Source organism: Dromaius novaehollandiae, chromosome 7, assembly GCF_036370855.1.
Source record: "Dromaius novaehollandiae isolate bDroNov1 chromosome 7, bDroNov1.hap1, whole genome shotgun sequence".
Lineage (NCBI taxonomy): Eukaryota > Metazoa > Chordata > Aves > Casuariiformes > Dromaiidae > Dromaius > Dromaius novaehollandiae.
The window spans coordinates 42,197,501-42,220,677 of record NC_088104.1 but is presented as its reverse complement, the minus strand read 5'-3'; the positions used below and the strand labels follow the sequence as shown (position 1 = coordinate 42,220,677).

The 23,177-nt window shown below is 44.3% G+C and overlaps 1 protein-coding gene across 3 annotated transcripts in view; it reads right to left on the bottom strand.

Moving 5' to 3' along the window:
* Positions 1-2,036: 2,036 nt before the first annotated feature.
* The window catches only part of ATIC (5-aminoimidazole-4-carboxamide ribonucleotide formyltransferase/IMP cyclohydrolase), a 27,828-nt gene continuing 6,687 nt past the window's right edge, over positions 2,037-23,177 (bottom strand). For all 3 annotated transcript variants that reach the window (XM_064515361.1, XM_064515363.1, XM_026120916.2), the window contains 12 exons: positions 20,994-21,082; positions 18,822-18,973; positions 18,546-18,702; positions 16,696-16,821; positions 16,423-16,530; positions 15,426-15,511; positions 14,106-14,195; positions 12,373-12,501; positions 11,281-11,373; positions 4,548-4,730; positions 2,879-3,034; positions 2,037-2,383 (listed from right to left, as the gene is read on the bottom strand). In XM_064515361.1, the coding sequence (XP_064371431.1) occupies positions 2,264-2,383; positions 2,879-3,034; positions 4,548-4,730; positions 11,281-11,373; positions 12,373-12,501; positions 14,106-14,195; positions 15,426-15,511; positions 16,423-16,530; positions 16,696-16,821; positions 18,546-18,702; positions 18,822-18,973; positions 20,994-21,082 (1,489 nt within the window). In that variant the 3' untranslated portion in view covers positions 2,037-2,263. The remainder of the gene's footprint in view (positions 2,384-2,878; positions 3,035-4,547; positions 4,731-11,280; positions 11,374-12,372; positions 12,502-14,105; positions 14,196-15,425; positions 15,512-16,422; positions 16,531-16,695; positions 16,822-18,545; positions 18,703-18,821; positions 18,974-20,993; positions 21,083-23,177) is intronic.

Sequence of the window (23,177 nt, the reverse complement as noted above, 5' to 3'; positions counted from 1 at the left end):
CTGTTCCCAACACCACGGAGCTGCAGCAGTGTGCCATGAGCGTGTGACGCCAAAGACGGGCTCACACAGGGCCTCTAAACCCCACCAGACCTGGCACTCCTTGTCCCAAGCAATTCAGAGACTGCAAACACCATAGGAAGTGCATGTGCCTCTCGTGCCTGTCTGAGAACATCTTCTCTTCAGGCCCGCAGTGCCAGCTGGGGCTAGATAGCTTCTGAATACCACCACCGTGTTTGCTGCCTGGCCAAAGGCTGTTACGCAAATAAATTCAGCAAGGCAAGGAAGTGGCAGGTGCCTTCACGACATCTCATGCGAGTCCCAAAGGATCCTCCTTGCCCAGGCACGTGTCCCACACAGAGGAGGCTCTGCAGGAGCTCCTGAGCGCTCTCCCCTCCTCACAGGCAATGCAGGAGTTGTGCCCTCAACTCCCTGACGCACTGAATAGGCCTTTTGGCCGCCAGCACTAGTTTGAGATGGTCTCCAGCTTGCACCTACCTGAACACAGGGTGCCACCTGGACCTGGAGCACACACACATGGGCTGCGGGCTCCACTTACACCCCCTTGCAGTTCTCACAACTGCTCCCCTCATCCCACAGCAAAGCACTGCAAGGAGGACACTGCTAGCGCACAAAGCTCTGCTCAGGCCTTGCTGCATCGGCCACCACTCTCCAAACAACTCAGCAGAAGCCCCTGCTCTCAAAGAACCCCGTTTGCTGCACAGTTCCCAGCCCTGTACCTTCTCCCCTGCCTCCTGCTCCAGCACAGCAGCCTGAGCACTGCACATCCCTTCCTGTTATGCTGCTGTTTCCTCAGTGAACCAGGAGAGATGTTTGGGCTCCAGCCAAGACTCCTGCCGAGATTAGGACAAGGTGGGGAAGGCTGGTAGATAACAGCAGGCATGCACATACCCATGTACACACACACATGCATGAGAACGTTTCGCAAAGACACGGTGCTCTTTCCCACTGTGCCAGATGACAATAAAAAGCAGTTTACATGAAATGGCCAAAATTGCCAGTATTTAGCACACTGCAGAAGGGTGGTTGATGCTTCCACTGGAGTAACACGCCCTGAGAATACAACCCCAGTACACACAGACAGCTTTTCTTCTCCAGACCTCATACTCTATAGGCAACTGGTCTCCACCACAGGGAAACTATATGCCCAAAGTCATGGCAAGTCAGCAGCAGAGCCAGGGACACAACCCCTGTTTCCTCTCTTCCAGGTCCACCTATGTGCCCCTGCTACTGCTTGAGCAGAGGGAGCGAGTGCAGGGTTTCTGTTTTGTACCAGCTGAGATCAGAGCCATGACAGAGAAGTGCTTATTGCAAAACTGTGGACTGCTCCTTGCCAAAACTGAACAGATTTCATTAAATGGAACCAAGAAAAATCCCTTTGAAATGGTTACAGCAATTGCCAGCAAAAAACGTGTCTGGGCAGTTACTTTATTCATCTCACTGTGCTCCAGCTTTTCACTTTGTTTTTCTAATCAGAGTTCAAATCTGCTTAATGCAAATTGTGCACAATGGAGAACGGAAGCAGCTTCAGGCAAGATGTTTCCCAGATGCCTGTGTCTGAACTCTGAATTGAACTCTCTGGGTATGAGAACAAGCATGTCAAACTCGCAGGAATGAGTCTTTTACCTTTGAGAAAGCAATTTGACCCTGCCTCTCTCACCCAAAGGCACATGTCCAGAGCAGGATTCAGAGCACTAAATCAGAGACTGCCTTGGACAAAGGACCCACTCCCCTCTCCCTGCAGAGAGGAGAGGATAATGGATTAGAAGCACCTGAATAAAGCTACCTGCTGGCACCAAAAAGGAAAAAAAGAAGGAAAAAAAAGTGGAAAAAAGGGGCTCAGTTAAGTTTACAACCCAGATTTTTATCAATTCATTAAGCTGGCCATGAGCCAGGCTTTCATACCATTCCATAGGGCTTCTAATAAATTGCTAAATCAGAACTACATAATAAAAAATAAGTCTCCTTTTACCTGAGGAGGCAAAATATTTGGATGACATAAGACAACAGACTCCATATAGCTACAAACTGTACGTTTATTTGCAAAAGAGACTTATTTCTACATTAGAAGCCAACTTCTTGCACCTTCATTCCCTGGTGGCAACAGGCAAAGATCTCACTTACAGATCATGCAATACTTGTTAAGCACAGATTGCAGGTGCTTCCCAATTTAACTGGTAACACTCCAGTTACCGCTGCTGGTGAGACTGTGACCAAAGAGGGACCACAACAGCCTACGGCAAACTCAGTGATGAAAAAGCCGAAGATTGGTGTGAATGAGAGTTATTCCCAGCTCATTGCAAGCTTCGATCACAACCTGGTCGGCAGCTGAGCCAGATGGGGCAGCGATGAACTGTACTCCACTCTGAACAAAGACAAAGATAAGTGGAAGGATTAGAGGATGAAAAAAACAAAATCCCCCTGAAAAGGAGCTGGCAGCCCCAGTCTTTCATCAAATCCCACTATACTAAGTGCTGAACAAACAAAGGCCTCCACTGCCCAAAGCAACTCACAGGGGAGTTCCTCACATGAGCGGTCAGTTCTTTCCACAGCTCAGCAATAAGAGTAAAATGGTTCCTCTAGAAGGAGCAGGCCTTGTCTTGTTATTCTTAAGCAGTTTAATAAACTTCAATACTCTTTTCATCCCTAATCAACAAACTGAGCAATGGCTGGATAATTACTACCCCTATGAGAGCAGTAACAACCAGAAACATCTCTCCCAGGATGCGCTATTCTAGCCAGCACTTAGTACAGTGCAGAGCTGTTCCCTAGTAATCTACACAAAATTTAAACAAAAGCACAAGCTGTGCAGATGTTTCGTTGGAGTCACCCAGATATCCTGGCCCTGTCATGACCTCACCCGTTTAGCTCTGTCGACGTTATCCCTAAAAGGGAAGAAGGCATCGGAGCTGAGAGAGACAGCAGTCAGCTTGGCAATCCACTGCTTCTTCTCCGCTTCCGTTAGTTGTGCGGGCACCTCTTCAAACATTGCCTGCCACTTCACCAGGTCTTCATCCTGACAGGACAGAGAGCGCCAGCTCAGCCCCAAAGCATGGGCTTCCGCCAGCAGAACGCAAGGACGAGGTGACGGCATCCCTTTGACACCCAGCTCAGCTGTGCTTTCTGCTCCCACAGCTCCACTGCTGGGAACTTCATACAAGGGATTTTAAAATCCCAAGTGATGGTGGGAACACATTACTACAATCAGATTTTTTTTTTTTTTGCATCCTTTTAACTCTGTCCTTCCCCTCCTCACCCCAGGGCTTAAGGATTTTTTTTCCCCCCCTTTAATTACAAGCTGCTCTGCTTTGCCTGCCTGCAGTATGCTGCTCTGTAAATGCAGGATCTGGTAGATGACTTAACACATGAGAAACAGCAGCTTGGTCTATGATTCACCTTCTGAAACAGCCACTGCTCCAGTTCTTCTACCCTTAAACAAGCAACCGCACTCCGAGATGATTCACTAGGTCCCCAATCCAGCTCTTGACTTTCAATACTTAAAAAGGGCATACTATTTTCTTGTCTCACTACTGCTTGTAACAGGGAGGTCAGAGGGATTCTGAGAATTCACAGTGTCACACAGGCAAACAGCAATGTACAAGGAAAGGACAGCTGCTATGATGAGGCATCAAAAGTTTAAACATTAACTGTAACATTAACCCCTCCTTAGGGCTAGGGAAACTGTCAGAAGAAACCATGCTGCACACAGAGGTGCAGAGCAGGTTCCAGCACCTGGGGCAGTGGGTGCTGTGCCAGAGGGGCAAACCAGGATGCTTTGCCACTGAGCCTCTGAATGACCTTGGAGAGATCACCATCCCGTGCCCAGGCCGCTTGCTCCCCTAACTCTTTGGTCTCACCTATTACTGTTGTCCCCAGCACAAAGCTCAAAGCAGGCCTTTAAGTACCGCCTGAAGACTCAAATCTTGCAAGTGCACCCAGCAGCTCTGGCTCTGACAGCTTGACAGCCAGCAAGAGGGCTTCTTGTCGATAATGTTTTTGTGCCATGGATATTTCACGCCATACTCAAAACACCCAAATCCTGGTGTCTACAGCTTCCTGTTGGCTGGCAACAGACCTTCAGAGGCACCCAGGGAACAAACGCAAGGACTCAGGTGGGGTTAAAGGTGGCTGACAACCTTTGTCCTAACAGAGGTCGCTACCTTCAAAAAGGCTGACCAGTTCCAAAACTCTGACCAAAATAGCTAACCAAGCCCTCTCTTGCCTCAAGTTCACTTACAAACTTCAGAAGGTCTCCTCAGTGAGGAGCCAGAATGGAAACAGCTCAGTACGGGTGGAGGGTACAAAATGCTCATCTTATTCCAGAGGAAACCCTCTGACCAATTTGGAAGTGAGCTATGAAAGGACATGTTCTTTCTGAGGCTGAAAAAAAATGGCTGACGTGGAAGAGAGAAGGCCCAGGTGTGAGGAGGCCCCGCCAGGTCATAGCATCCACAGCTGGTATTCCTAGCAGCACTTCTAGCCTCGTTTGGCAGAAGCTGGATTCTTTAGGGGAAGTCCTCAGCCCTTACCTCACCAATGGTCCCGGTGACATACTGATCAATGGCGTTGGAGATCTCTGCTCTCTTCACACCTGCTTTGAACTTCATGGAGAGCACGCGTGGGTGGTGCCGGAGCCACCAGTGGTTTGCCTTGTCACCAGCCAGACGCGTGCAGTGGATGCGGGACTGCTGGCCAGCTCCAATACCTATGACCTGAAACGTGCACACAAAGCACAATCATGCCTTGCTGCATGCAGATTGTAATCAAAGCTGCATTCCAGCCAAGCAATTAGGAAAGACCTCCCACAAATTAGCTGCTCCTCACTGAAGCAGAGAAATTGCTCAGGTAATTTAGCAAGGGTGACTCTGGAAATACCTGTATCCCTAATCCTGCAGCTCATTTATAGGGACAACTCTCTGCACTTTTAACTTCCATGGGTCTGCAGAGCTGACAGTTGCACTGAGGACACAGCATCCTCTCATCCATCCAAACAATATCTGAGCCCCAGCCATATTTGAGACAAATTTTTAAACCTCAGGTTGATAATAATTACGACTTCTGTTTAAGGCAAAACAAAATCTTGTCAGCTATAGAAACAAATATGGCTGCTAAGAGATAGTAAGCTGCCTACCTGATCTTGGAAAAGGGACTCTGGATAGAGGATTGAAGTCTGAGTCTGGGCCACCCAAACAGCATCGTCTTTCCTGGTGGGCCTGGCATACACAGCTTGAACAGATCAGCTGTGATATCTGGTGGGTTATGGGGCAATTTGTCTGTCAAGGCTGATAAGAAAGTAAATCTACTGCTCAATCAGGAAGGCTAGCCAGCAGAACCATCACAGCACTTGAATTATCAAGGCCCTGGAGCTGCCAACACACTTCCTACTCTGCCATCTGCCAGAACGTCTGGGATTTTAAAAATAGCTGCCTGCTAACCCCAGCCCTTATTTAATAAGGCTGGTGCTTGATGTAAAACAGACCTAGTGCTTCTGGGAGCAAGATCTGAATGGTGAGTTTTTCCCCAAGAAAGCTTCAATAAAAATATGGTGTTTGCTCTGCTTCCTTTCGCTTCTCTTTTTCCAACCACTTTCTTTGGAGCCCAGTTATCACCAGACCCATTCAACATGTGTCACTTTTTCAGGTACACTATAGATTGAAATATGTAGAGACTCTGGCCTCTGGTGGTCTGGTAACCCTGAAAGCCATTTGTCACAGTTTGATGCACAATGCAAACAAGCTCCTGCATTCATGTCTGGGCAAACTTGACCTGTGAACTAAGACAACTCAAGTTCTGAGACTGCTGAAAAATAGATGTGGCTGGGGACATCTTGGTTACTGGACGTTGGCAGAGCAAGAGAGCTGGCAAGAGCTTCTTCCTCCCCTCAGGAACCAGGAAACTGAGTACTGTCAGGGTCGCCATACCATGCTTTCACACCTCAGTAAATTCAAGGCAGGAGCCAGTCCAGGGAATGCTGTGGTGTTTGTGGCATTTTCTCTGCACTCCTTCAGCCAAGACCAAACAACAGCTCAGTGTGTAACCACAGCTACTGACTGCCACTAGCTGTGAGCAAGGCTAGGCCTGAATAGCCATGGCAGGCTACACCGCAGTGCACAAAGAGTCCCCACGAGTCTCTCTGCCTCTGACGATGCGAGGGTGCTCACCTGTCAGGTCCAGTGTTTACCGCAGTGCCAGTCTCAACCTCCAGCATCATCTGCGTTAAGTACTTGGAGCATCTCAGGTCCCTGCAAAAACTGACTGCATTTTCCCTCAGCCTCATATGGGAAGAAGCTCGTGCAATTAATCTCCATCTTGCAAACATGGTCTGTGTGCAGTCACAACTGGCAAATGCAAGGGACTGAGCTGAGGTCTCTTGAACTCCAAACTGCCCCTCCTCAGCCTTGCCTCTGCCACGACAGCATGCCAGGCATGACTCTCAGGCACACAAATGCTAAATCTAGCCACCAGAGCTGTCAAACTTGGGCTGGTAACTTCCCCCCCCCGGCTTTCAGAGCTCACAGATCCTGCTTTCTGAAGAGAGCCCCTGCCATTTCAAACCAGAGATCTGTCAGGATACAAAACTTTTCCATAATTTCCTCCTCCTCCTCCCCTGAAGCCACAGCTGAACTGTTCACCAGACTCTGTTCGCGTGGGGGACTGCTCCAGGGACACTGCTGAGGCCAGCGGTTCTGGCCAATACCTCAGAGTTTCCAGCTCAGCTAGACTGCAACAGATGGTAAAGCTATAAGTCAAGGACTGCCCTCAAATGAATGAATCATTTGTCTTCTCATTCATCAAGACACAGTGACTTCACCTCTTACCAGAATCATAAAACATGCTCTTCCCCCAAGGAGCAAATGAAAGACTTGGGCTGCTATCTAATATCATCTGCTCAGCTGTAACTGAACGGCTATCAGTGCTTAATAAATCACAGGGCTAAATATTAATATTACTCTAAACACTAAATAGATAAGAAGTTTTTGGTGGCTTGGTGACACCTTCCCCCCCACGTACACTCCTGATGATGCATCTCTGCACTCACATCTGCCCTGTTTAATCTTCAAACGCACAGGGGACCCTGCGTCTCAAGCGACCTCAATACCAGCCAGGGGGGAAGTACATGGTCTCATCCGTGAAGCTTTTTCCTTTCTCCCTGGAGAGACAACAGCCCTTAAAAGTGCTTAAAACCAGAAGGTTGCCCCATATATTGCACATCATTAACTGTCACCCAGCTCTTGGAGGGGGCCTAGCAAGCTGGGCTGGACTAAGGCAGAAGTTCTTAGCTGGGGATGCTGGTGGTGGAGAATACTGGACAGACTGCTGACAGCAGAGCCAAAATACTGTGAGATATTAAGTTTCAAAAAAAAAAAAAAAAAAAAAAAAAAAAAAAAAAAAAGATGTAATGTGCCAGAAATGCAATGTCCTCTGACCATTTCCAGGCAGAATGGTATCTTATCTTCATCTAGTATGTTGTGAGCTGTGGCCTTGCACAGAAGTGGCCAGTCTGCCGCAAGCCCTGGCCTTCAGCTGGCAAGGGCAACGGTAGTAGAGAGAGCTCTTCCAGGCCAGTGCAACACAGTGCCTCCACTTCCCCAAACATACACACACACAGCCTTTTTACGTGCATACACATTAGAAACCAAGCTCTCCTACCTGCTAACATCCAATCACCCTTGACAAAAATACCATTTTTCCTTTTCTCTATGAGCTGCTTAAAACACCATTCTGTGACCTGAATTTTGTCAGAAGATGGGTAACCTGAACTTTGGCTCATACTCAAAAATTCCAAAATGGCAAGAATTTTTTCCTTTAGTTAGATAACATATGTCCAGTCTCTATAGGGTCTTCACTGACATCCCCAAACCTGCAAAGATATTATCTGCAATCCATGGAACAATGTTCTTACATGGGCATAACAGGCAAGAGAAAAATAACAGTTGCTTCTCTCTGCCTCCTTCTGATGAGCCCACGTCGTTCCAAAAGACAGGCCATAACTAGAGTCAGGGAGGAACACGCTGAAAACACACACTTCGTGGGAAAGTGAGGATTTAGAGAAAGCTAAATCATTTTTTGTAGAAAAATATTTGCTTCTGTGTGACTGCTGTGGAAGATTTCTTCAGTCTAGACTGGATTTTCTGGTCCAAAGACGACAGACTTTCCTCGGAGAGTTCAGCAGGTTGAGCTTCTGCTTAATATAAACCATAGGCTTGTACCTGGAACTCCCTACACTGTTGCCTGTCTAAATATACCTATTCCCTCCCTGTCTGCCTCACTTTGTCTCTCCCACACCTCATCTCCTCCTTCCCCAAACATTTGCTTTTTCCTGTATTAAAACACAGTTGAAACCTCAAAAACCTGCACAAGAAAACAACACCCTCCTCCATTTTCTACCCATGGCTACACAAAAGATAATTATATTTCTTTCAGAGTTTAATCTACTGGGGATCAAAAAGTGCTTAAGCAGAGCCTATTAAGGCTCAAGTGAAAGGAGGCAGTAACACAGGGTGGGTAGAAAATCAATTAATAAAAAAAGGCTTGTTGAGTGAAAATTGAGAACTTCTTGACTGAAACATTTCAGCTCACAGGAGAGATCAGCATCTCCCCATAGCTGGAATACTGTGCGAGAGCAGGGAGTGGATGAGATGGATAATGCCCAAAGGATCCTCACAAAATGATCCAGACTGGCCTGGATTTACTCAGATTTACTCTGAGTAATAACTGAAAACAGAAGCCTTGGATACATTTGGAATTATAAAGCCAAACAAAGGACTTTGCAATTGGGAAGACAAACAATAGCAGTAACTGACAAATTCTGCAGCATTAGGGGAAAATAGTAAGGTAAATTTTATCCTTGCATGCAGAGAAAAAAGGAGGAGAAAAATCTTAAACTGTTAAATTTAATTTAAAGCATGATGGTATCGTTAAAGAAACTGTAAATCAACATACTATACACTTTGGCTTCCCTGTGCTGCAAAGCAGACAAAACAAGTGAAAGTGTTTATTGCAATTAGTGGCAGCTGGCTTCCTGCTAATTAAGTGACACTCAAGTCCATAAATGCTTCCTCCCACTGCATCCCTTCCTAAAGCTTTTTAAACACAGAGCACCAGCCCTGGCTGGAACAGCAGATCCACTCATGATCCCAGAGAAACCAAGCTGTCAAAAAAGTTCTGAATATCTTATATACAAGAGCTTCGCTAAGCAACAGGGGTGGTATGAGGGTGAAATACCCCTTTGAAAACCAAATGCAATGGAGTTGAAAGAATGCAGGATTTCCCAGGCTTGGCCTACATAACCCAAACGTGTCACATGCTGGAAACACGTTTTAATCATAACAAGCTGGAAATCTTTCTTTGACTGTTTCTAACCTGTACTGGTTCCAATTTGCAACCAAATGTCCCTGTATACAGCGGTTTCTCGTGCCCTGGTAGATGACACGACCAGTAGTTAGCTCTTCACCACACCACCAAGAAGAATCCGAGGTAACCAATATCTTAATGAGACAGGTTTCCACCAGATCTTGTTTCTTCCTCCATCTCTACCTTAAGAGCAATAGTCTCAATGCTCAACAGTCTCACGAGGCATTTTAGACATTTTCAAGGTGGAAAGGAGCTTCTGTCTGAGCTCCTATATCATTACCTATAGCATGCCACAATCAGCTATTTTTGGATGGTCTTTAGAAAGACATTAGCTTTGTTTTAAAGACTTCAGAACAGATTCACCACCTCCTTGAATAAGTGATTCCACTGGCTGCTGACCTTTACTGTTCAAAAAAAAAGACACTTGTTTCTCAGTGCAGTATATGGACCTTTGATCCTGGCTTTTCCTGTCACATACACAACAAGCCAAGACGACACACACACACACACACACACACACACACACACTTATGTTCAATCGAAATATATCCCTGTGAATAAGCAAAATATCACTGAAGCCAGGCTAGCTAAATCCCTAACTAACCACCCCCTCATGCCTTCTCCCTTCCATATGGTACATGCATTGCCACACACATTTCAGAAACAGCTGCAGCACCACATTAAGTCCAGACTTACAAAAAGCACTAGGGAAATTGCCGCTACATTAACAGAAAAGGAGCAGCAAAGATAGTGACACCTTTTTTCTGGGGCTACAAGAAATAATGCTCTTGTGGACAGAGAACCATTTAAAAGCAAGAGGAAAAAAAACAAAGCACAGGGAAAGAAAAGCCTGTTCTCCAGAGACATGGTTTGCAAGAACTATATAACACACAACCCCCAAAAATACCGTAAGTGCTGCAATGTTTGCAGGCTGTAACAATCTGATGCATGCAGATGAGTACCACTGCAAACAGAACAGCATTGCAGTTCATTCACTCTGTCTGTACCTGGAAGGTACACTGTTTAATCCATTTTGCTGCTTTATGATGCACCAGAGCTGAAGATTATCAAAAACATTGTGTTTCTTCTTCCATAAAATTTTATTTTACAGAAAATAACCCAGCTCTGTGGTAAAGTTGCCATGGAGAGCTGAGGACCAGCTAAACAGCATCATAAGAGTGAGCCATTGGGCAAAAATGTAGTTTTTAGTACATTTACAACAACTTTCGGATAACTGATTTAAATTGAACACCTAGTGATAATTTGGAAAGAAAGGAATTTTTAAAATGCAAGATTTATCTCACCTACACATTTTCTAATGCCCCTGTAAATCCCAACATCTATCATAAGCTCTAAAAAATCAGAATGAAGATTTCTAATATCCCAAAGTGGGCAGGAGGGTGAATGAAGAGGACAACGCACCTCATCTTGCTTATATAAAAAATGAAAACAATAAAACAAAACTAAGAACCATGTGGACAGTCAAAATCCAGCTTTGAAAACTATTGTGATCTCCTAAGGCTCTATACAGACCACAGCAAACATACAGACCCTCAAAAAAAGAAAAAGATAATAAAAGGAAAGAATAGTTGAAAAGAAATGATTCAAGGCATGAGAATTTTTGCAGCTTCATCATTTAAATGGCCATCCCTCTCATTATCATGAAAACCAAAAAAACCACAGCAAAACGAAACCAAAAAAACCCACTGAGTTCGGGTTTTGAGGGAGCCTCTTAAGAGAAACAGGTTCACCTACCGCTCTGCATAGCTTTGCCTAAGGCAGTTTGTTCATAACTGCTTAATAGCTTCCTGCATGGTAAGTGATTTTAAACCTGGTGCCTGACAAAAGCACAGTTAGACCGGCTTGGCTGTGAGAGCACAACTCCCCAGAGGTGTCTGATCTGGTTACCTGCCCATCCTTGGCGTAGCAAACTGAATTGGACTGGGTGTATTTGACAGCGATGCTGGCAACGATCAGGTCTCGGACAGCAGGCTCAGGCAGCTGAAACAACAAAAGCCACTGTCAACAGCTCACTTTGACAGCCAAGACCTAGGATGGTTTGCAATTGGCTAATGACCTGCAAACCTCCGAAACCATCCGAAATACCGTATCATAGCAAGAAGAAAACAAGACAGCTAAAGATATCCTGCTTTGTTCAATTACTAACAAATTTTGTTTAGATTAAAAGATTACAAATGATTGGTTTGGCAGCTAATGTCATCAGCTTGTAGGGACAAGACTCAATCTTATCAGGTCATGACAGCTCTATCCCTGGGCCTAATCATGCAAAGTCTTCTGTATTTGCTGACTTTCATCAGAAATGCTCACAGGCAAAAAGCTAAGTACATGCTTAAGTGTGCAGAAGACTACAATAGCAGTAATATCTATAGTTTCTATATTATGTATTATTTTAGGTGTATTCCATTACTAATTTGTAAAAACAGTTTTTATTACCACAATGTCTGAACTTACTTCTGAGCTCAAGACTAATAACATGCTCATTAACATCTGCTTTTTAAATGAAAAAAAGATTCAAGATGAAAAAATAACTGATAACTTTCTGATGATGTGAACTCTAAAGGGTGAGAAACATCAGTAAGGCCAGAGTTTATACAATACATTGTAAACCAAAGGGAGAATTAAACAATGAGTCAGAATGAGATCACATTAGATCCTTAGCACATGGCTCTCTAACCATAAGAAATTAAACAAGGTAGCTTCCTATTTATAAAGAACACAAATATTTTGGTAGTTAGAGATAAAGGACAAGGTCCAGCTCATCTCATTTATGTAAAGAATCAGAACAAAGGCAGACTACCCTGATTTGCCCAAGTATATTTCACTCAGAAAGTTCGCTACATTATTTTGCTGAAAGCCAATTTAAGCTCATTAAAATGTTTCAAGAGCTCTTAAAATAGAACAATGCTAACTTCCTTGATGAAAGTACACCAGTTCACTCCACCAATCTTTACGCTCATTTATCAGTCTTTTGACACTCACGTTTTTATTTTTTGTAACAATATTCTTGAACAATGACCGGTCGATGACTGCATTGTTCCTCTTCTGCATGAGATGCAATCCATAGAGGGTTCGAATTTCATTGTCATCTGGCTCATAATCAGGATCCATCTAAAAGCCAACAGAGAGGCCAATAATAGACCTCTTCAAAGCCAACATCCAGTAATAGTTTAGGTTAAAAAAAACATTCTAAGGAATCCAAAAGAAGTGAACTGTTAGGAGGAAGCAATGCCAGATCATCAAAAGTAATTACAATTAATTGGAGCAGCAAGGTCTCAACAGCATGAAGGGACATTTATAGGCTGGAGAAAGATAATGCAGTTTGGATGCTTATATACTAATGTCCACCTTGTGAGACACACACGCACACAGTCTCAGCCTTCCACACAAAGGTAGAAATCTTCTGAGTTGCTTCATATGTGCCTCAAGGCACAATTCCCACCCCACTCTGACAAAGGAAAACAGTGAATATGATTATTTCCAGAGATGCATTCTCTTGGGGCTCATCTCCATACAAGCACGTAACACAGTTAATTTATGTTAATGTAAGGGGCAAATTTAAAGGGGAATTGTTAAACTGCCTTAAGGTCTGCATAAGCACAGGTTTATTTACAATTATTGTAGCCCCAGTTCAGTTTAAGACATGAAACCAGCCAGACCAAATTAAGGCTACTAATTCTAAATAGGAGCGTACGTACACTTTATACGGTTTACCTGATCTATTGAAGTTCATTCAGATCAACTTTCCTTAGCAACCCTGTGCAGACAGGCCCTGAAGCTAAAGGCTTAACCGATACAACTTCATCCTTGCAAAGCTAATTGAATTCAGGAGGTAATCAGCTGCCAAGATTGTCTGCAATTTCATTCCTGTTTGCCTGAAGCACCTGAGCCATCCTCCACAGCTCCCTTGGTAGTAACACTACAATTGCAACCTCAGCTAAGCCTTGGATTTTCTTTCTGTAATAGAACACTCAAGTTCTTTGCTCATTTGTCTCCCAGAGTCAGACTGTTTGGCTGCTCTGACAATATTATGTAATATTAGCCATGTTCACCCAAACTGGATGATTCTGAAGTCCCAATAAGCAGTGGGGGAACTAAGAAGGCAACCGGACACTTATTTGATGACACTATCTTAATACTCCTTGACAAGCATCATGGTTACAGTATGGAAAGGTGTGCCATCCCTGGGTCCAAACTATGCCTGTGCTGCTGTCTTCATCACTGACTCTATAGAAGATTGTCCTACAAACACCATATGCACAGGCAAGGCTTCCCTAGTGATGTACTTCACATGACCTCTCACTTCCGAGCCTAATGACAGCGTTGAGGCAATATGCCTTAGATGACAAAAATTCAGGGAGGAAAAACACAGCAGAAAGCAAGAGAAAGCTAGCAGAGAGTGAAGAAATAGCCTAGAAACACTGTTTCTCTGAAGTACTGTTGCTGGTCCACAGATTTGGTCACTTTAAATCTCTATCACTTTGAAAGCCAAGGAAGCCATTATGGAAACACTTCACTTCAGGACTTAAGGCTCAATATGGTCATGACACTGCTGATGGAATTACAGCTCATGCAAGAGCTGCCCAAGACCAGGAAACACTTCCATGCACTGTGGAGGGGCCTGGATCAGCCCCACAGCTATCTGGATATTAACATCTGTGGAAAGCAGGCATGGGTAGAGCAGCAGAGGGTTACAGTGGAGCAGGAACACAAACCTGAAGGATGCAGTAACTACCATTCTTCTTTTTGGCAAGGATTTTGAGAGCTTCTTCCTCATAGCCAGGAGCTACCACACCATCAGATACCTGCAACACACACAGATCTCAGCTTCCGCAGGACAAAAGGAACAAAAGAAGAAGTAATACTGAAAACTCCACCTGCTATCTCCAGAAAAGCATTTAAAGCCCACTTCTCAGGGGTCTATATACACCATACAATACCAATGGCACTACTATAGTGTTGGTTTCAGACCTTGAAACAGGAAAAAGCAGAGCTCCATCAGGTCCTAGCAGAAGTTACTAAAAAAAGCCTCACCAACACTCTAAACACAATAGAACTAATAAGTAATCTCTCTCTCCAGGACAGAATTGCTGGTAAATCACATACCCACTTCTCCATCTAACAGTTAAGATGCCTTAAAACACCCCCCCCCACCCCCACCCCTTCTTTTTTTCAACAGTGACACTCCTGATGATACAAAGTATCTGCAAAAGAACTGTTTTAACAGCATTGAAACAGAAGAACAGTTCACACTCATCAGAGCCATAGTGATATTTTCCTCTCATGTTTTTATCACTTTTTTTTTAAGCAAGAGCATACCCTGTGTTATGCTCACAAACCAGTCAAATGGGACCTTTTGTTTGTTTGACAAAAAAAGTCTTTAATGTACAAGAAATAGGCCTTTGCATGCACTTTCCTCCTCTCAGGTAGTTGAGGGAACATCTAACAGGATGAGTGTGTTTGGTAAAGCATTAAGTCCCAGTTGCTTAACTCTGCATTAAATCTAGTGACTTGTGCAACATGGTCAGCTATAGAGTTAAAGTCGAAACCAACAAAGTGCAGCGTGTAAAATATCTGAGCCTACAAATAACTGGTATCAACTGGCAGGTAGCAATCTACATCCACATTCCTGCCTCGGGCAAGAGGCCAGCCATCAGGTCTGCAGGTCCTCCATTGTTCCATTAGAGCTGTTCAATCAGATACTTGTGACAGCATAATCGGGCTTTATTTCCTGAGGCCTGATCAGGGACAGAGGTTTGCAATCACTCCTCAGAAAGTAGCATTTTGAGCACTGCTGTTTCATAGGGTCTGCCATGCAGCCAGGTTTCAATTGGTGTGAGGAAAAACCTATCAGAAGGTAGGTGTAAATTCTGCACCCCAGATACTGAATTACACGAATGGACCAATAAATAGTCTGAAGTAAAATGGATCAAAACTCACAAATTGTTTGAACAGAATGGCCATTACAAGCGAATGGCTCCATCCAGTGTAATTCTCCCTTTTACACCAGAATGATTTGTTGCTGTTTGACTAACCTCTCTGGAAATAATTTTAGCAGTAGCCAAATCGCAGATATCAGACAGAGCAATGAAGTCACCGAAAGAAGACATCCGATCAGCACCTGCAAAATCATATTTTCTGGTAACTTATCCAACTACAGCATAATACAAAGAAAACTCTTTGCTCCTACAATCCATTTCTTTTCCACAAAAGTTGATAATTTAATCCCAAAGCAGAAAAATAGGCCATATAAGAAGAATAAGAATGAAAAATCCTACCTCAAACACATGCACCTTTAAATATTCCCATAGCTCAGATATTCTTCCTTCTTCACTGCATTTGTCAAAGCTCTAACTCTGTAACCACTACCTCCGTTAATGCTAGCAGTTCTGCTGTAGCCATGATAGCAAGAGGACAGACACAGGAGAGGAAAGGTTTGTACAGAAAGATATTTTAGATGGGAGACAGTTGGAAGAGAGGCAAGTTTTCAAATGCATATACCCCCATCAGGCTTTTCCTGCAAGAAAGCAGACCCAGAAATGCAGCCGACAGCAATTAAAAAATATATATATTCTCTGTATTTAATGACATAGTGCTTTGCTAAAGTGAAGGATTAATGGCACTCAGCCTCTATCACTGATGCTTTCCTACTCAACAACAACAATTCTTCAGTCATTACCATTCTAAAGCTTTGTTTCTCTGCTGATCATGTAATGGTTTTCTGTGGGCAATGATCGAAGGTGATCCCTTAAGTAGTGAAAAATAGGTCTTCCATATACATCACAGAAAGAATGGAATCTAAAATGTTTTTAGCCTCTTTGGAACAATATTCAAGTTCAGCTCACTTTGAGAGCAATTTTTGATTTGTTAGGTGGGCAGTTCAGTTTAGCCTATTAATCAGATCCTTATGGAGAAAAACCTGAGAAGGAGTACACTGAAAAGAGAAGAGCCTGCAAAGTGCCAAGCATGTTGTTCAGGGTTGAGCAATAGCTCAGTTCTTTAGAAAGGCAAGTTTATTCTTGGGCCTCTCACCTCTGCTGCGTGCGTAGGCACATGCTAAGGGTGTTAGGGTCTTGTGGAAATCATGCACCATGCAGACTTGCGCCTCCTCCTCACTGAGTGGTATTCCAACAGCAGCACCTAGTGGGAAATACAAGCCAGGGCACTCGAACCAGCAGCTTTTCTCTGGTCCCACCCCCTGGGACCTCCCCAAAACCATCAGGGTAAAGGGATGCAGCTATACCAATGGCAGGGCCTGCCAAGAGTCACGGTCTGTTCAAAGCGAAAAGCAAGGAGCCACCCCACCTGCAGGGCTGACGTGTTTGAAGGAGGCTGCAGCAGGAATGCCTAACGCCTGCTTGAGTTCCTTCACCAGCTGCCAGGCATTGAGAGCATCACACAGGTTGATAAACCCTGGAGAGCCATTCACCACTGCAGACAGAGCACAGACAGACACATTAAAGCAGGCAGACCCCTGTCCCCAGAGTCTGGAGACCAAGTGGAAGAGACTTCTCCCACTGAGAATCAAAATCACTACAAAACTGTTCTCTTAAGATGCCACCAGCTCCTCAATAACTGTTCTGGTGCCCTGAAAAACTTCCAGCGTCCTGTGAGGAATGCACAGGCTTCGGACTCGGGAAACTCTTGCCTATCATAAGCTGCTGCTACAACCTTGGAGCAAGACACTGTCCCCCCACACCTTTCCTCCCTTGTGCTCCAAGCTCTTCAGCTGGCACCAATTTGGAACAGCCACCATCTCTTTCTAAAGGAACTTAACAGAGCTCGATTTTGACTGAAATATGCAGGCAGTGCTGTCAGGAAAGAACTCAAGAAAAATGTACACTCCTTGCTCCCTAGAAGGTAGGTTTCTTTATAAACCCAGTAAGGAACTTCCTATACTTGCTATAGTGACTAACCTCTGATTCAGAAAGGTACTCAAGCACCAGCCAAACTTTAAGCACATGGTCTCTCGGATTGAAGTCAACACAACCACTCACAGCCGTAAGGACAAGCTTTCAGCAAAATGCTTAATCTGGATCTTTCATCAGAAATCCATACAAAGAGTAAAGTTTTTGAATATCTGCTTCCCAAACCTTTTGCCTTGACACACTCAAAACTGCAAAAAGTAAAAACAGCCTACACAGACATGGCAGGACTCTGAGTCTTTCAGGACACCGGGAAAAAAGGTTCTTTCGGCAATACTCCAAGGCCAGGACAGCTGAACACAACATTGTTCTGCTGCCATAGCTGGGAGAGAGGCTTGCAAAAAAATCAACTTCTGGTGCAGGGGTGGAAAAGCTTCCTAAGAGGCCCCAGGATTTCAAATACAAGGAAATGCTCCAACAGTGAATATAAAGCTTTGCATCTTTTCCAGAACAATGTCTGCCCACAGAAGGCAGACTTGGTTTTTAGGAATATTACAACCGGCCTTAAAAATGATCTCAAGAAGCAACCGTAGCCAGACTTCCTCTCCAAAACTGGGATTCCCTTAGTATAGCAAGGCTGCAATGAGTGGCACACCCTGCAAAATGGCAGAGACACTAGATCTACCCAAACTCTTGGGACTAAGACTGGCATCTCTTTCTACTGCCACCATTAGCAGAGCTGGCACTCCAGAAAACTAAGCTAGTAAAAGCCTGCTTGAAAGCATCAGGGCAAGAAAAAGAACAAAAAGCATTCAAACCTAGGAAAAAGAATAGCTCAGTTTCTGGCCAGAGTAAATGGGAACATAAAAAGATTGTGAAGGTGCTAAATAAGGAAAATGGGAAGGAGCAAAACATCTTAAAGGATGACAAGAAGTTTTCCTTTCCAGACTCTAGAGCTGATGTCAGGCAGGAGGTACAGCAAGTAAATTTGCCCAGACAAGCTATCTTCAGTGGGGCCACACAGATTTACACCAACAGAGAATGTGGAGCTACAGTAAGTCTTGTAACAGTCTGCAGACAAGCTTTTCTATCTCATTGTGCTCAGCCTTTTCATTAAAAAGCCACTGTCACTCAGTAATAAAGTAGGTAATATAAGGCACAGATGGGCATCCCTTGGACTAAGGCACAGCAAGGTACTTCAGTTTTAAAGACATCAGGCAGACATGTCTGCCCACCTTTTTTTTGGGCTATCCCAGAGCTCCCTGCTGGCCAGCATGGCTTAGGTCTCACCTGTCAGAGGAAGTTTAGGCCTCAGCGTGTAGAGCTGTGCAGGACTCTGGTGGGGGTTCATGCCATACCTCAGGGGCAGCTGGGACACCCCCTTGCTGTACTCTTTCCTGAAGTAGTCAGAGATGGCTGCATCGTACTGAGCAGTGTGGGTGAAAGCCTGGGGGCAGAATGGGCAGGACTCGTCAGCTTATGAAGGATGTGGCATTTAAAAGAAATGAATAAATGAAAGACAAATGAGTCAGGCCGAGCCCTTCACTGCAAGCAAATGTGAGTGACCTTCAGCGCAAGCTGACGCCTGGTTTCCATGGAGGTGTCTCTGTCCTTTGATGCCTTCATCTCATTAGCCACTGAAGAGTAGTCTGCAGGGTCACAGACAACTGTCACACGAGCATGGTTCTTGGCAGCTGCCCGCAGCAAGGCAACTCCTCCTGTAAGGGAGAGAAGCATGCAGGCGTGAAGCACTTTCCTTCTGGGCACAGTACAGCCAAGACTCATGTCTGAGGCCAGGAAAGGACATGCACCAATCAATCACTTGCGCCAGATGAATGTACCCAGCTCCCCCAATTCTGGAAACAGAGAGGACTGTGACAATGCTCCTGAGAACACACACGGCAAAGTCAATTAGTTGATCCAACCCACTGGTGAAGGTGGCTGGCATTAACTCATTGATCACTCTTTGCAGAAACAGACAGAGCTACAGGGATGAGGAAACGGTTCATGGGCTGGGATGAACAATTTGGCAAGAATGCCTTCAAACAGCACAGCCACATCCTGAAGAGGACAGCTGTCTACAGATGTTGCTTAAACACTATCCTCTGCAACACTGGGCTAGGGGTGGGGGAAGATTTACTTCCATGCTGCTGAGCAAATGAGGTTCTCAAATCGCTCTGCAAATATTAACAAACCATGCCCCAGTCTTCTGTGTAAGATAAAATGCCATGCTTCCTCCTTAAATTCAACTCAACACAGCTATTAAAACACTAAAGATCATGCAAGGTACTAGGCTGTTGCAAAGGAAAGTAGAGGCTGGCACTGCTACATGCAGAGCGAGTACTACTCCATAAAACATTTAATAGAGAGCTCTGCTGGGCATCATTTGGACTAAACTACTACAAGAAAATTCAGTCCCCATCCAGCCTCATGGCACAAAACTGTGCCTGTACTGTTCGCAAGCTGCCAAGCAGAGATGCAGCAGTGAAGGAAAGGCAAGGCCTTTTGGGGTTAATAACCAGCAAGAGGAGCAGAACTGCTGATGAGATTACTCTCCCACACAAGCAGACCAGCCTCTATCCTCATAATGGCTTCCTGCAGTGCAATTTTCAGTGATCCCTAGAGCACTTTCTGTGGTTTGTCTTCTTCTCTTCAAAGCTCCTGGTTTTTATTTTTATTACACTGCCAGAGGCTGCAAAAGAGGTTTAATTGGTGCTCCATCTATCCTTTTCTAGCACAGCCTTCTGCACATCAGAATCTTTCCTTTGGGTAGTGAAGGACTTCCCCACCCTAGCAGCATGGCTTACTAGCCCCTTACAGCCACCTACCACTCCCATTTTAATTTCAGCTCTGCTTAAAATTAATGAGGTTTACTTAACTATGCTGTTCATCTCCCCCCTTGTAACTCTCAAGCTCCTTGGCCAATTTGGATAAAAGTTCCTTGAAAATAGGAAGGAATGTAGAGAACACACAAAATTGGTGTCCCCTCTTCCCTTTCTCCCAGAGGAAGGGGATGGCAGCATGAGCTGCAGCTCTGCCGCAGTACTAACTCCTCACTAATGACTTTGCAATTTCAGGGGTGAGATTGCCTGTCACAGGAATTGGTTTGCTAGTTGCAAACAGGTCAATTCTGCATACAGTCATCATCTAGTGCCTGACAGAGATTAATCCTCAATAATGTTCTGCTTCCTTCGTGAGCCCTGTTACATGCTGCATGTTGCAGCCTGGCTTGGCTGTCATTCATTCATTCTCATCTGGCAAGTCACATGGACATGATGCTCTGTGCACACGTTGGGGGATAGTGCTGCCCCGCCAAAATGCATGCTCAGGGACGACCTGGCAACCACTGCTAGGAGTGACCGACCCACGTGAGCTAAGTGGCCAGCTCACATGAAGGAGGCCGCTGAAACCTTCAATGAAACCCAAACATCACTGAATATGTCATGGAGATGTGTTAAGTTGAAGGACCAGGTTTCCCCTCTCTTCCTTCTGGCCACACCACTGGAATGGTTTAATTTCTGGGACCACAGCTTGATAAGGGAGTAGAGCAAAAGCATAAGGTCCCAGCAAGATAGCATCCTAAGGAATTGTAATTCCAATCCCTGTACTCCAACATCACAGCAGACAAACCAAGATGTTTGATGATCCTTTAAGGGTATGCAAGGCCTTCAAACAGAAAGAAAAGGACAGAACCATCAAGTCTGCCCGGAGAAAAGGTTTGTTTTCCCTTTGACTTACCAATATCAATCTTTTCCACTGCCTCTTGCACAGTTACATCTGGAGAAGATACAGTCTTCACAAAGGGGTAGAGGTTACACACTACGACTCTGAGAATTGAGGGGAAAAAGTAGGTTACTCACTGAGAAATAAAAATGCCAAACTCTGCTTGGTATGCGCAAGATATTATTGGTTATTTTTTGGTCTCGTCTATCAGATCCAGGATCAACGTAAAATCATATAAACAAAGGCTTCTTTCTCCAAAAGACTTCGAGACAGCATTGTTGAACCTAATGCCAAGTGATGTTACTATAGTCAAATAGTATGCACATTATAGCAGTTAACTATGCATTAAGCAACATTACAGTGGTTAGAAACACATAATTTACAAAGGTTAGTTAAAAGGAAGAACTGTTTTAAATATGTGCACCAGCTTTTGAATGTTTAGTGATTTTGGGTGCCAAACTTAAGCCATTGCAAGGAGCTTCAGAGGGGCTGCTCAGCACTACTGAATATAGGCATCCACCAAATGACATAAAAGACAGCACTCAGATCCAGATCCACTGCAAACTTAAAGCATTATCAGTCTAAATTTCCAGTTTTTCCAAGAGCAGAAAGTGACCTACATGCCACCTTCTGTGGTTTTAAAATACAAACAACGTATGAAACCCCAGAGGTATTCAGTGCATAACCTGGACTGCATAAAGCTTCAGTGGCCCATTAAAGCAAGTGGGAGGGTTGACTTTTTCCCTCTCCAGGTAAGACTGATCTTACTGGAATTAGTTTCTTGACGTGATCAGGTCATTTGTCTCACAATTTATTATACTGGAAGCAGCAGCAGTCTGTATTTCAGGAAGCATGAAGGAATAACTTCTCCTGTCCCAGCTTACAAATGTGCTCAGCACACTGTACAGTACAACATATGGCATAGTGAAAGAATGTATCTGTTTTGACCTTCACATACAATGTTTTTAATCCAACAGAATGAATTTGCTCTCCTTCTGAATGTATGAAGGTATCCATCCCTGGCACATGCCGAGGAGTGGCAGTAAGTTGCTGTGATGCATACGTCTTGTGTCCAACTTTAATATTCCTTGGTTTCCACACTGCATGATGAATTCAAGGGGAGAGGGAACAGGTTTCAGCATGGCTTTCAGAAACCCTTATTTCTCTAAATTTGCTAAGATGTCTTTCATTTGGGCCCTGTTCTGTTACTAACACTTAGCCCCCCATCACTATGCTTTCTCATTCATGTTCCTGACCCGCTGCAGATTACCAGGACTCTGTGGACTTTATCACTGTTAATGGTTTTATCTATGGAAGTCAAGATAATCAATATAAAGATTTTCTACCTTGACTTGGGAATGCAACTTTAATTCAGCTATGCAAACACCCTCCTGCTGAGGGTCAGCTCTTTCTGCTTTTATGTAAGATTACCGAAATCCAAATTCTCGCTCTGGATGAGAGCGCACTGTAGGGAAGTCACTGATGTAAAAACTCGTTACCCCCCCTGCAGCTCAGCGGAGCCTGCTGTAACATGCAACATACTCTGAACAGCCACCACTGCCGAGCCATCTGTGAAGATTCTTCTGGTTTTATATCTCAGATTTCCCAATTCAGCCAGGAAATCCATCCATCCTCTGCACATCAGCTTTTTAAGTTCGTTTCAAAAACTAAAATGGATTCTGACCCAGTCACCATAGTCAAACTGTATCTCCCATTTTGACTAGACCTACAATTTACTATGCTCAAATTTAGCCATTCATTTTTAAATCAGGAGCTACCCACTAAGACAGAATTTGGTTATTCACAGTCACTAGCTAGAAGTTAAACACAATTACTTAAACATAGCCCCAAACGGCCCCAGGTAAATATTCTAACAAAAACAGTAAAAAAAATTTGGTATGTGTTAGCACATGAGCTGTGTTACTTCTGTTTCTGGCTCCAGCTTGCTTGCTCTTATGATGGCTCTCAGAAATTCAAATTTTCTATGGTCTAATTGCACAAATGATACATGTTCCTGACCTGTTTTTCATGTCATTGATTTGTGTGTTGAAACTCAGATGAGATTAGGCAGATCTCAAAGGGTATATTTACTAAGCAAGCATTTCAAAATCAGGAGTTGTCATCTGATCAAACACCCAGAGCCAAGCTGAGAGGAGGTGCACTAGCTTCAGAAGTGCTGAATTTAACTTTGCATGAAGT